We start from the raw sequence: 13,163 nt of genomic DNA, 5'->3' as shown, positions 1-13,163 counted from the left end.
GTTGAAACAGCTGTTACCTGAGAGGCCAAGTGGTGTGCCCATGGATCCATGGTGAATAGAAGGGAAGAGGTGAGATTTGAATCTGGAAGTGTTCCACATATTTGCTCCTTGCAAGTATGTTTCTTATTCAAATGTTGGTGCATGCTGTCAATGCCAGGGCTAGAGCAGAGCTGGGGAATGACCACTACTGATTTTGACTGGGCACTTTGGCTCCAGGATTTCCAAGTGGTCTCAGAGAATTGACTTTGCTCTAGCGACTGATTTTGCTGGGCAATGTCCTGGGTTTCTCAAGCCCCTCCCCTCCAGAGTTAGTTCACTATGTTCTAGAGAACACTTGGCTCTGTCCACATCATTCTGTCCCTACTGGTCTTGTCCTTGTCTAACCCTTGTCATCTTCTACTGGGATGACTTTGGTAGTGGTCAGTTTTGCTTCTTCAATCCATTTTCCAGATAGGGGCTGTTTGATCAGCTGTGCCCTTGCTACACCCCTTCTGTGGCTTCCCATTAACCTCCCCCTGAAGTTCAAACTCCTTAAGCAAGCACGCAGGCTATGCATGCACAGCCCGTTTCCTATTCCAGCTTTGGCTGTTTTTAGGTATGCCCAGCCTGTTACGCTACACTGTGACTCCTTTTTTGCCTGTATGCCTCGTACATTCTGCTGCTTCTGCATAGCACACTCTGCATGGCTCTTCTTCTTTTTCCTTTCATCTCCTTTACCAGATCTTAGCTCAACTTTCACTTTCTTAGTGAGTCTCCCTCTTTGAGTCAGTAAACTTTGGTTCTCTGGCTCATCCCAGCTTGATACTGTCAGTACAGAGTCTATGCCCCCACCATTGTGTCTGCAGCACCGTTCTGTTGTAGGATCTTTGTGGAAGGCAAGAATATCCTCAAGGTCTCTCTAAAGAGAAATGTATCTCAAATTTTATTTATTAATTTATTTATTTAGAGGAGGTAACGTTTATTAGAGGGCTCAAGGTTTCCTAGGTCTGTCTGTAGAAGGCTGGCTCCATTCCTCAGGGCTCTAGAGAAGCACCACTTCTAAGTCAGCCACGAATATCATCATCGTATTAGCTTATTCATTTAGGTCACTTTGTGTTCTCAACTGATTTAGAGGTTTTAAGGACCATGTTAAATTCATCTTTGTCTCCCTAGTGTGGTTTCAGAGGTCTCCATCCATAAACAGCTCCATTCCTTGGAGCTCAAGGTGAGGCTGAACTTCACGGTGGAGTGTGTGGCAGAGGGAAGCAGCTCACAGGATAATCAGAAAGCAGAGAGCTGCACTTCTTTTTACTAAATTATTGAACTTTAGCAATGACTCAACAGCTACCCAAAACTCGGTCATTTTCAAATGTCTCCAGTGATCACCAGAGGAAATACAGTGTTAGATGATGCTCTAGTGTTATTCTTCTGGTTCTTTAGATATAAAGGTAATACATTAGGTGACTAGGAGAAGATGTTTGGGTTTGGGGTTTTCATTCTGCCCTTTCCTTATTGTCTTATTTTTGGCAGCCTAAAGTATCTTATTGCGGTTTTGATTTATTTTTCCTGAATGATTAGTTGAACATCTTTTTGTATCCTTTTTTTTTTTTTTTTTTTGTCCCTGGGGATTGAACCCAGGGGTGCTGAATTACATTCCCAGTCCTTTTCTTATTTTTTATTTTGAGACAAGGTATCACTAAGTTGCTTAGGGCCTTCTCCCTAAGTTGGTGAAGCTGGCTTTGAATTTGAGATCCTCCTGCATCACCCTCCCCAGTCACTGGGATTGCAGGCATGTGCCACTACATCTGGCATCCTTTTATGTACTTATTAGCTATTTGTATATTTTCTTTAGAGAAATATCTATATAAATCCTTCATCTGTTTTTTAATCAGGGTTTTTAAATTGTTATTTAATTGTCGGAGTTCCATATATATATATCCATCATCAGATATATAATTTGTACATATTTTCTCTTATTTCATGTGTTTCCACTGTTGTTTCACTGTGTTGATAATGTTCATTAATGTACAAAAGTTTTAAATTTTGATGAAATCCAGTTCATCTATATTTTTTGTTTCCTGAGCTTTTGGTATCATATTTAAGAAATCATTACCAGATTCAGTTTTGTGAAACTTTCCCCCTATGTTTTCTTCTATAAGTTATATTCTCATTCCTTATGTTTTATCCTTTGATCCTAATTAACGGTTTTGACCTAGGGTAAATTTTTGTATATGTATAACTTTGTTCTTTGTTTATGGTTGTCCAGAAGTCCCATCACTATTTGTTGTAAAAACTGCCATTTCCTCATTGAATAGTCTTATTACCCTTGTCATAATTAGTTGCCTATATGTAAGGGTTTATTTCTGGGCTCTAATTCCATTTTATTTCATTGGTCTATATATCTATCTTTATGCCAGTACTACTCTATTTGATTAATGTTTTGAAATAAGGAAGTATGAGACCTCCAGTTTGTTCTTTTTGAAGATTGTTTTGGCTACTCAGTGTCCTTTGGGATTCCACATAGATTTTTCTATTTCTGCAAAATACATCATTGGAGATTGAACCCAGGGGTACTTTACCATTGAGCTATATTCCCAGTCTTTTTATCTTTTTTATTTCTTTATTTTGAGACAGGATCTCACTAAGTTGCTGGTTGCTGAGGCTAGCCTAGAACGTATGATACTCTCCCTTGTCCTTCTGAGTCTCTGGAATTACAGGCATGTGCCGCCATGCCTGGCATGACATTGGGATTTTGATAGAGATGACATTGTATCTGTACATTGCTTTGGGAGTTATTGACATCTTAAATAAGATTAAGCCTTCCAAACCATAATCAAGGGCTATCTTTATATTTTTGTCTTTAGTTTGTTTTAGTAACACTATATTGTTTTCAGTTTGTAAGTATTTTGACTTCTTAAGATCATTTTTTTTTTGAGAGAGAGAGAGAGAGAGAGAGAGAGAGAGAGAGAGAGAGAGAGAGAGAGAAAATTAATATTTATTTTTTAGTTTTCGGCGGACACAACATCTTTGTTTGTATGTGGTGCTGAGGATTGAACCCGGGGCCACACACATGCCAGGCGACCGTGCTACCACTTGAGCCACATCCCCAGCCCTTAAGATCATTTTTAAATAGTAACTTATTAGCTCTAACAGGTTGGGTGTAGTGTGGTGTGATATGGGGTGTGTGTGTGTGTGTGTGTATGTATGTGTGTGTGTAGTAGAATTTAGGGTGGTCTCTTGTCACCTGTAACAGAGATGGTTTTGTTTCCTTTTTTCCAGTTTGGATACTCTTTCTTTTCTTTCCTTTTTGGTCTAATTGTTCCGGCTAGAACTTTTTAATATGTTGAATAGAAGTGATAAGAGTGGGCATCTTTGTCTCCTAGGGTAGAAGAATTGCTAGAAGATAGGAGCCTAATCTTTTTGTAGTTTTAGAACATCCTACTTTTTTATAAAAGACTTACTATCACCTAATGTTTGAAGAGTTGGAACTTTTTCCCCTTGGACCATGACTCAGCTCTGGCCTCATTTAAGTATTTAAGTTGGGCTCTTGTAGAACTGCTCCCCGTGTCATTGATATCTGGAGGTGGCAGATTGCCAAAATGTGGGTAGGTGTTGGCTTCTTTTGGATGCTCTACCTTTAGTTCATCCACTAAGATTCTCCAGTTGAGAGACAGGGGTTTGTAAGAAGATTTCCAGGCATTCAGTAGGAAACACTATCCTACCTGGGGAGCAGAGAGTCTACAGGAAGGTGTTGAGGATTTGCTGCTAGAGGTAGAGGAAGCTTTTCCTGTGGGGAAGCCTGAGCAACTTGTTCTTGGGTGTTTTTTGTTTCTTTTTTTTTTTTTTTGGAACCAGGGGCTGAACTCAGGGGCACTTGACCACTGAGTCACATCCTCAGCCCTATTTTGTATTTCATTTAGAGACAGGGTCTCACTGAGTAGCCTAGCGCCTCGCTTTTGCTGAGGCTGGCTTTGAACTTGCTATCCTCCTGCCTCAGCCTCCTGAGCTGCTGGGATTACAGGTGTGTGCCACCTCGCCTGGCTTTGTTCTTGTTTTTTGAGGTGCGAGATCAAAATCAGGACCTCATGTATGTTAGGCATGTTTGCTACCACTGAACTATAACCCTATTTCCCTAAGCAACTTGTATTTAAAAACATTTTTTTTCTTTTTGCAGTATGGGAGTATGGAGATTGAACCCAGGGGTGCTATACCACAGAGCTACTTCCCCAGCCTTTTTCATTTTTTTTTTTTTAATTTTAAGAGAGGCTCTCGATAAGTTGCCTAGGCTGGCCTTGAATTTATGACCATCTGCCTCAGCCTCCTGAGTTACAGGTATATAGGGTGCCTGGAATAACTTGTATTTTGAGCACAGGTGCTTTAGCGGTTCCCACAGAGCCACCCACGGAACATTGCAGAACCAGAGACCTGTCGCTGGTGACCAAGCATAACTCTTCTTGGATGACCCTTGACCTACCCTATTACACTAGATTTAAGCAGTGAAGGGTCACCCAGGAATCATATATCAATATAAGCTCACCTTAGAGTCAGGAAACCTGTATGCCAGGAGTGTGACCACATGCCATGTTGGGCATAGTAGGCCCAGGTTCCTCTGAACAGGACTGGATGAGTGTTGGCATCCAAGTTTGGGAAACCTCTTGCTGTGTTGCACTATGTTAGATTGATGACTGCAGGACAGTTGGGATTGTCTGCTGCTTGGTCAGCTGGGATATCAAGGGAATGGAGACCAGTTTTGGCAGCCTCTACCATGTAAAGTAGGAAGCTGATTATTTGGGCTGCAATTTTTCTGGGAAAATGTGCAAGATTTAATTTAATGGGAATCTTGCCAGCAGGCTTGCACAGCTCCATCTCCTGATGATTTTTGAAGCTGGCTCCTTCTGGCAGGCAGTTTATGTGTTTCTGGGAAGGGCTAAGCAGTTCTGTCTAGTACAGGCTGTATGTTAGGTCACGTCTTTGACCTTTAAGGATCCAACTCTGTGTCCCAAATGCTTTTAAAACAAAACAACAGCTATGCACCATGGTTCACACCTGTAATCCCATCTACTCTAGAGGCTGAGGAAGGAGGATTACATGTTCAAGGCCAGCCTGGGCAATTTAATGAGCTCCTGTCTCAAAATAAAAAGGGCCAGGGAGTGTAGCTTAGTGGTAGAGCACTTGGCTAGCACAATCAGGGCCCTGGGTTCAATCCTAGCACCACCAAAAAATGAAACAAACAAACAAAAAAACCCCAAAATATGTATTTTCTTTGAGCTATGGAGTTCCCTCATGGAAATACTATTTGTTTTTCTTTCCCCTTCCTTTCTCTTAAACCCTGTGGGCCAGGTTATCAGGGCCACGTATTGGTCTGTCTTTGCCTGGTATCTCTATCCAGCGTGATGGGGATTGTTGTTTTCAGAGGACGTGTTTGGGTCAAAGCCTTCTCTCCCTGTTTGGTCTTCTGTTTGAATGATAGAGGCTTCTTTCCCAAAATATGGAGGTGCAGCCAGCCAGAAAAAAGCAAAAGGACATTTACTGCAGATAAGGCACTGGCAGGGGCAGGGGTATCATGGTGTGAGGACCTTGGGAGTGTTAGGGTTAGGAAACAGCTACATAAGTGTATAGAACACAACGGGGGAGCAAGATATAGTCCAAGATGGAGAAATATTTGTGGAAAGATTCCTTGCAAAATTTTAACAGGGACAGTCAGAATGTAAATGTATAACCATTTAGAAATAGATAAATTAAGGCAACCCTATGCATTATTTTTGGTACCAGGGACGCTCAGCCCATTTTATGTTTAATTTAGAGATAGGGTCTCACAAGTTGCTGAAGCTGACTTTGAACTTGCAATCCTCCTGCCTCAGCCTGTCAAGCTGCTGGAATTACAGGCATGTGCCAACATGTCAGGCTTATAATTGCTTTTTTATTTTTATTTTTTAGTTGTCAATGGACCTTTATTTAATTTATTTATATGTGGTGCTGAGAATTGAATCCAGTGCCTCATACATGCTAGACAAGTGCATTACTTGGGTCAAGGCCTTCTCTCTCTGTTTGGTCTTCTGTTTGAATGATAGAGGCTTCTTCCCCAAAATATGGAGGTGCAGCCAGCCAGAAAAAAGCAAAAGGACATTTACTGCAGATAAAGCACTGGCAGGGGCTAAAACCCCATGCCCCTTATAATTGCTTTTTTTTAAAAAAAATATTTTTTTAATTGTAGTTGGATACAATATCTTTATTTTTAATTTTTATATGGTGTCGAAGATCGAACCCAGGGCCTCACACATGCTAGGCGAGTGCTCTACCACTGAGCCACAACCCTAGCTCCATACTTTTTTTTTAATATCTATATATGTCAATGGATCTTTTATTTGTTTATATGCAAAACTGAGGATCAAACCCAGGGCCTCACACATGCCAGGCAAGCGTTCTACCACTGAGCCACAATTCCAGCTCTTTATTTTAAGTTTTTTTTTCTTTAAAATTTTTTTTTAGGGCTGGGGATGTGGCTCAAGCGGTAGCGCGATCGCCTGGCATGCGTGCGGCCCAGGTTCAATCCTCAGCACCACATACCAACAAAGATGTTGTGTCCGCCGAGAACTAAAAAATAAATATTAAAAATTTAAAAAAAAAATTTTTTAGTTGCAGATGAACACGATACCTTTATTTTTAAAATTTTTTTTAATGTGGTGCTGAGGATCGAACCCAGTGCCTCACAAATGCAAGGTGAGCATTCTACCACTGAGCTATAACCCCAGCCCCCTTATAATTACTTTTTAAAAATAATTTTTTTAAGTTGTCAATGGACCTTTATTCTTTCTTTCTTTCTATCTATCCATCTATCTATCTATCTATCTATCTCTCTCTCTCTCTCTCTCTATCTATCTATCTATGGTGCTGATAATCGAACCCAGTGCTCACACATGCCAGGCAAGTGCTCTACTACTGAACCACAACTCTAGTCCTAAAAATAATTTTTATGTGATAAAATACCCATGAAATTAACCATTTTAACCATTTTTTTTTTTTAAACTGGGTGTTGAGCTCAGGGGCACTTTGCCACTGAGCTGTATCCCTAGCCCTTTTTATTTTTTAAGACAGGATCTTGATGAAGGAATTGTTGAGGAGGGTCTTGCTAAGTTGATGATGCTGGCTTCAAATTCATGATTCTCCTGCCTCAGCCTCCTGAATCTCTGGGATTACACTTGTATGCTATTGCACCTGGCCATTTTAATTATTTTTAAGTATACAGTTAAGCTACATTAAGTGCATTCACATTGTTATGCAACTACAAGGCTACACCTCAGCTGCCTCCTTGAATGGAGTTTTGGGGGGTTTTGAGTATTCTCAGCACAACTACTGGTTGACAGTCATGTGGCTAGAATCAGGTGTTATGTGTGAATTTCTGCTATTTCACTCTTAGAAGGTGATAACTTATTTCTTGGGGGAAATTCCTATTTCTTTGTATACTACAAAAACAGCCCAGCCTGTAGGTGTAGCTCAGTGGTAGAACACTTGCCTCAGTACTATGAAAAAAGAAAAGAATACAAAAAAGACTAAAAAATATTCAATTCCTTTTTTTGGACTGCCTCTCTTGCCAGTCAGACATCTTTGAGAGTTGCTGTAGCATGGGCCCTTCCTTGCTGTGGATAACTTAATTGCTTAGGCACCTGAGGTGGAAATAGTAAGAGGTCTGGGGGGCTCATGCCACCCCACCTCCCAGTTTTGTATCATCTAGGAGGCCAGTGGTAAATGTATAGGGGATGAGTAATGAGTTTTTTTTTGTTGTTGTTTTCTGGTATCAGGCATGGAACCCAGGAGTGCTTAACCACTGAGCCACACCCCCAACCCTTTTTATTTTTTATTTGAGACAGGGTCTCACTGAGTTGTTTAGGGCCTCATGAAATGGCTGAGGCTGGCCTCAAACTTGCAATCTTCCTGTCTCAGTCTCCTGAGTTTCTGGGATTATAGGCATGTGCCACCATATCTGGTAGGCAATGAGTTTTGACATACCCAGAGAAGCTTTGTGTGGTCTTGACAATGTAAGAGGTCTTGACAATGTAAAAGAAATCAGCCTGGCAGTACTTTTTCTATGTCCTGGTCCTTGGTGCAGAGTAGCTTGTCCTTGTGGATTTTAACCTTGTATTACATACTGCTAATCACAACATAGGATCAAGCTATTATATTTAGGTACTTCTTAGAAATAGGTTCTGCTTGCCTTAGCTGGAGCCAAAAAAGCCAAGCAACTAGAAGCCAGGATTTCAAGACACTTTTCTCTGAAGCCAGAGCTAGTGGTTCATGCTTATTCACACTGCCTTGTGTTTCTCCAGCTGTAAAGGCATTGAGATGCTTTCCATTAGGAAATTAAAATGTATAAGCTGGGAGTGAAGCTCAGTGGCAGAGTGCTTGCCAAGCATATGTGAGGCTCTGGGTTTGATCCCCAGCACTGTCCCCCCTCCAAAAAAAAAAAAAAAAGAAAAAAGAAAGAAAGGAGAGAAAGGAAGGAAGGAAGGAAAGAAAATCAAAATGTAAAGGTTATCTTAAAGCCACTAGCATGTTGAGTCTACATTCAACTGGTTGTGGTGGCATTTACCTATAATTCCAGTGATTCCAGAGGCTGAGACAGGATGATTGCAAAGCCTCAGCAACATAGCAAGACCTTGTCTTAAAAAAAAGAGGGGCTGGGGTTGTGGCTCAATGGTAGAGCACTTTTCTGGTGTGAGGTAGTGGGTTCAATCCTTAGCACCATATAAAAATAAATAAATATAATAAATGTGTAATGTCCATCTACAATTTATTTATTTATTTATTTATTTTAGTGAGAGAGGAGAGAGAGAGAGAGAGAGAGAGAGAGAGAGAGAGAATTTTTAATATTTATTTTTTTTTAGTTCTCGGCAGACACAACATCTTTGTTGGTATGTGGTGCTGAGGATCGAACCTGGGCCGCACGCATGCCAGGCGAGCGCGCTACTGCTTGAGCCACATCCCCAGCCCCGTCCATCTACAATTTAAAAAAAAAATTTAGAAAAGATTGGAGTAAAATAAAAACAAAAACAAAAAGCTCAGTAAAAAGCTAGAGCACCCTCTAGTACTATCCTCCCTCTTCCCAAAAAAAGAGTCCACATTCATTGCTTTTCTCATTTTTTTTTCTGTCTTTTAACAAGAAATATTTGAGATGGGAGATCTATAATCACTTGATAACCAAATTTTTTTGTGTGTGCTTTTTTGAAGGTACATGGGAATAGGACTCTCAGCTCAAGGAGTCAACATGAACAGACTTCCTGGTGAGTCACTATTGCAGAGAACATATGTTTTGCTCTCCTGATCCATCCATTAAAATTACAGCAGCAGTTGAGAGGCTGGGAAGGACTTTGTTTGCTGGGTGCCTATCTCAAGCCAAGCCATTGAGGGGAGGGTCCTGAAATTGGCCATTAGGCTGAGATAGTGTGGCCTTCCATTCCAAAAATTAATTGATGAGTGATTGTCATTCATGGAATTTGAACTGTTTGCAGTCAAAACCAAGTGACCTGAGCTTGCCTCCATTGAGGATACACCTTAGTAGCTCTCGCTCTCATTGACTTTTGCCTATCGGCCTGGGACTCAGGCATGTACTGGGAGGCATGTACTTCAAGCCTGGCTTCTTTGTTACTGCTATTTGTTAAAGACTTTGATCTTTAAGTGGCTTCCCATGTGGAATGTGGTTGAGGTGATTTCTGAACAAATAGATAAGAGTTAAGATGTCTGAGTTTGTAGCTCTTGAGTTGACAGCAGCCTTGGATTAGTGAAATGCTGTGGACCTGTAGATGGTTCTTATTCTACCAGCCCCATACCTTTTCAACTATTTTTTGCCCAGTGGGGCTCATGCCTGGTCCTGGCCTGAGCACAGCTGAGGAGTCAGAAGTCTCCACCATGAGCTGATAGGTTCCAGATGATGGCCCTAAGTCCATTTGTCCCTTGAGTGCAGAAGTGACATATTGTAAACTGCTCTGATATCAATGTGGAGGTATGTAAAGATTTTATGATTTTGCCCCAATCCTCTATTCTTTGTGCTGTGACACAGAAAAGGCAACTAGCTTTCCCAATAGGGAATAACACCTCAACTTTTATGTCTTTTCCAATTTATGTTTGATATCAGCCACAGATTTGTCTATAATTGGATGATTTCAAAGACTGGCAATTTACAGTTGCTTAGGATTCAATTAATTGTCAGGAATCTGACTTTTTTTTTTTTTTTTTTTAAACTGTGATCTGAGTGAAAGCTGGTCTTTTGTTTTTAATCAGAATGTGCATGGTAGGTTTGACCTCTTCATATTGTGTGTTGCTGTTCTCTGTTATACAAGAGCTCAGTGTGCCCTTTGAACTTTTATTCTGCTTTGGTAATGCAGAAAAGAAGCTTTTTTGGCTTAATATATAAGTAACTATTAAAGCCTATTATTGCATGGCAGTATAAGCAATCCTGAATTGTTGGCTAAATAAATTTTTGTTAAGTTGCCCAGGCTGGTCTTGAAGTTGTGATCCTCTTTCCTAGCCTTCCAATTCTCTGGGATTACAGGTGTGTGCCATCATGTGCCTGGCATGACTGTACTGTTGACAGGGGCAGGACATTTCTTTTCTTGCTTCTATCTTATATATATATATTTTTTTTTTATTAAGAATAGTGCTGGTGGGGCTGGGGATGTGGCTCAAGCAGTAGCGCACTCGCCTGGCATGCGTGCGGCCCGGGTTCGATCCTCAGCACCACATACCAACAAAGATGTTGTGTCCGCCGAGAACTAAAAAATAAATATTAAAAAAATTCTCTCTAAAAAAAAAAAAAAAAGAATAGTGCTGGGACTTGGTATAAATACTGAGGCAGGAGGATTGCAAGTTCAAGGCCTGCCTGGGCAACTTAGTGAGATCCCGTCTTAGAATAAATAAGGGCTGGGAATGTAGCTCAGTGTAGAGCACCCCTGGGTTAAATCCCTAGTACTCCCTTTTTCCCCCCAAACAAAAAAAGTCAGCTGGGATTCTGATAAAGATGGCATCAAATCTGTACATCATTTTGGGAAGTATTGCCATTTTAAAAATATTCATTCTTCTGATCCATAAACATGGGATATTTCCCCCTTTATTTAGATCTACTTTAATTTCTTTCAGCAATGTTTTATAGTTTTTAGGGTGTAAGTTTTGCATTTTTTTGGTTCAATTTAATGTTTTTCCTTCCTTCCTTCCTTTCTTTTCTTTTCTTTTTTTGTGGTACTGTGGTCCACCTCAGGGCCTCACACATGCAAGGCAAACATTTTACCATAGGCCTGTCAAATTTATTCCCAAGTATCTTACTCATCATGCTACTATGAACGTGTTTTCTTAATTTCATTTTTGGGTTATTTATTACAAATGTATAAAATAGAACTTATCTTTTATTTAAAAAAACATTTTATATTTTTTTAAAGTCTTTTTTTAAGAGAGAGAGAGAATTTTTTTTTAAGAGAGAGAGAGAGAGAATTTTTTTAATATTTATTTTTTAGTTTTCGGCAGACACAACATCTTTGTTGGCATGTGGTGCTGAGGATCGAACCCGGGCCGCACGCATGCCAGGCGAGCACGCTACCGCTTGAGCCACATCCCCAGCCCTTTAAAAATACTTTTAAAAATATTTTTTTAGATGTTGATGGATCTTTATTTTATTCATTTATTTATCCGCGGTGCTGAGAACCAAACCTGGTGACTCACACATGCTAGGCAAGCGTTCTCCTCCTGAGCCATAACCCCAGCCCAACCACCATATCATTTTCTTTTTTTTTTTAAATATATTTTCATTTTTTAGTTGTAAATGGACATAATATCTTTATTTTTTTTTTAAAGAGAGAGTGAGAGAGGAGAGAGAGAGAGAGTGAGGAAAAGAGAGAGAGTTTTAATATTTATTTTTTAGTTCTCGGCGGACACAACATCTTTGTTGATATGTGGTGCTGAGGATCGAACCCGGGCCGCACGCATGCCAGGGGAGCGGGCTACCGCTTGAGCCACATCCCCAGCCCCTATGTATTGATTTTTTAAAAACATTTTTAGATATAGATGGACACAATACCTTTATTTATTTTTATGTGGGGCTGAGGGTTGAACCCAGTGCCTCACACATGCTAGGCAAGTGCTGTACCACCAAGCCACAACCCCAGCCCCATTGATGTTTTATTAGAGTCTTCTTTGTATGTTGCAGAATTCATCTTGCTAGTATTTTGTTGAGGCTTTATGCTTCTGCTTTTGCTTTCCTTATCCATCTTTCCTTTGACTATTATTACATTATATCCCCTCATTCTAGGTATAATTATGTTATCATATTTTAATATTTGCTAATAAGAGTAAATGCTTATCATTAGACATTTCTTTTAGATTTTTCTTTATTCATAAATTTTGATTTATCAATTTAGGTTTTCATTTTAGTATATTTACTACACTCTTTATTCTGAAATTTCTTGCTTACTAAGATTACTTTGAAGAGAGTAAATTGCTCTGTAATTCTCACATGGTTGAACATTATTTAATTACATTTTAGGACTAAGGGTGTATTTGTGTGATAGAGTAATTGGCTAGGATGTGTGATACTGTGGGTTGGAGCCTCAGCACTGCATACACACAAATTGTATCTTTTTAAAAAAAAATTTTTTTAGTTGTAGATGGACACAATATATTTATTTATTTGTTTATTTATTTATTTTTATGTGGCACTGAGGATCAAACCCAGGGTCTCACACCTGCAAGTCAAGTGCTCTACCACTGAGTTACAGCCCCAGCCCACGAATTATATCTTTAATTAGCAGAATCTCACTTTATTTTATCATTTTCAGGAAATATAATATTGTTTGCCTCTAAACAAGTACTTGGTGATTTATACTCAATTGCAGTAAGTTTTTATAAAATATATAGTATTGGATTTGTTCCTGATCTATCATATAATTTTCTATATACTTGGGTTTTTTAAAAAAAAAATCATCTATGTTTTATAGATTTGTATACCAGAGGTGAAAAGAGTATTGGAAATGGTTTTACCTGGAGTCTTGTGCCAAGTCAGGGACTTTGAGTTGGAAGATTTGAGCAGCCATGGGCCAGATGACTAGTGCTGTGCAGAGAAGATGGTGGGTGGAATCCTCCTATAAGAGTAGTAATCCCAGCAGCTCAGGAGGCTGAGACAGGAGGATCGCAAGTTCAAATCC

At 39.8% G+C, this 13,163-nt stretch overlaps 1 protein-coding gene across 3 annotated transcripts in view; it reads left to right on the top strand.

Annotated features, from left to right (window-relative positions):
- Ranbp10 (RAN binding protein 10) overlaps positions 1–13,163 on the top strand; it is a 68,735-nt gene that overhangs the window by 14,776 nt on the left and 40,796 nt on the right. For all 3 annotated transcript variants that reach the window (XM_026413229.2, XM_077792907.1, XM_026413228.2), the window contains exon 3: positions 9,205–9,257. In XM_026413229.2, the coding sequence (XP_026269014.1) occupies positions 9,205–9,257 (53 nt within the window). The remainder of the gene's footprint in view (positions 1–9,204; positions 9,258–13,163) is intronic.

The sequence above is a fragment of the Urocitellus parryii genome, chromosome 15, assembly GCF_045843805.1.
Source record: "Urocitellus parryii isolate mUroPar1 chromosome 15, mUroPar1.hap1, whole genome shotgun sequence".
In the NCBI taxonomy this organism is placed as follows: domain Eukaryota; kingdom Metazoa; phylum Chordata; class Mammalia; order Rodentia; family Sciuridae; genus Urocitellus; species Urocitellus parryii.
Note: the sequence above shows the minus strand (reverse complement) of the source record. Positions and strands in the feature narration are given on the sequence as shown.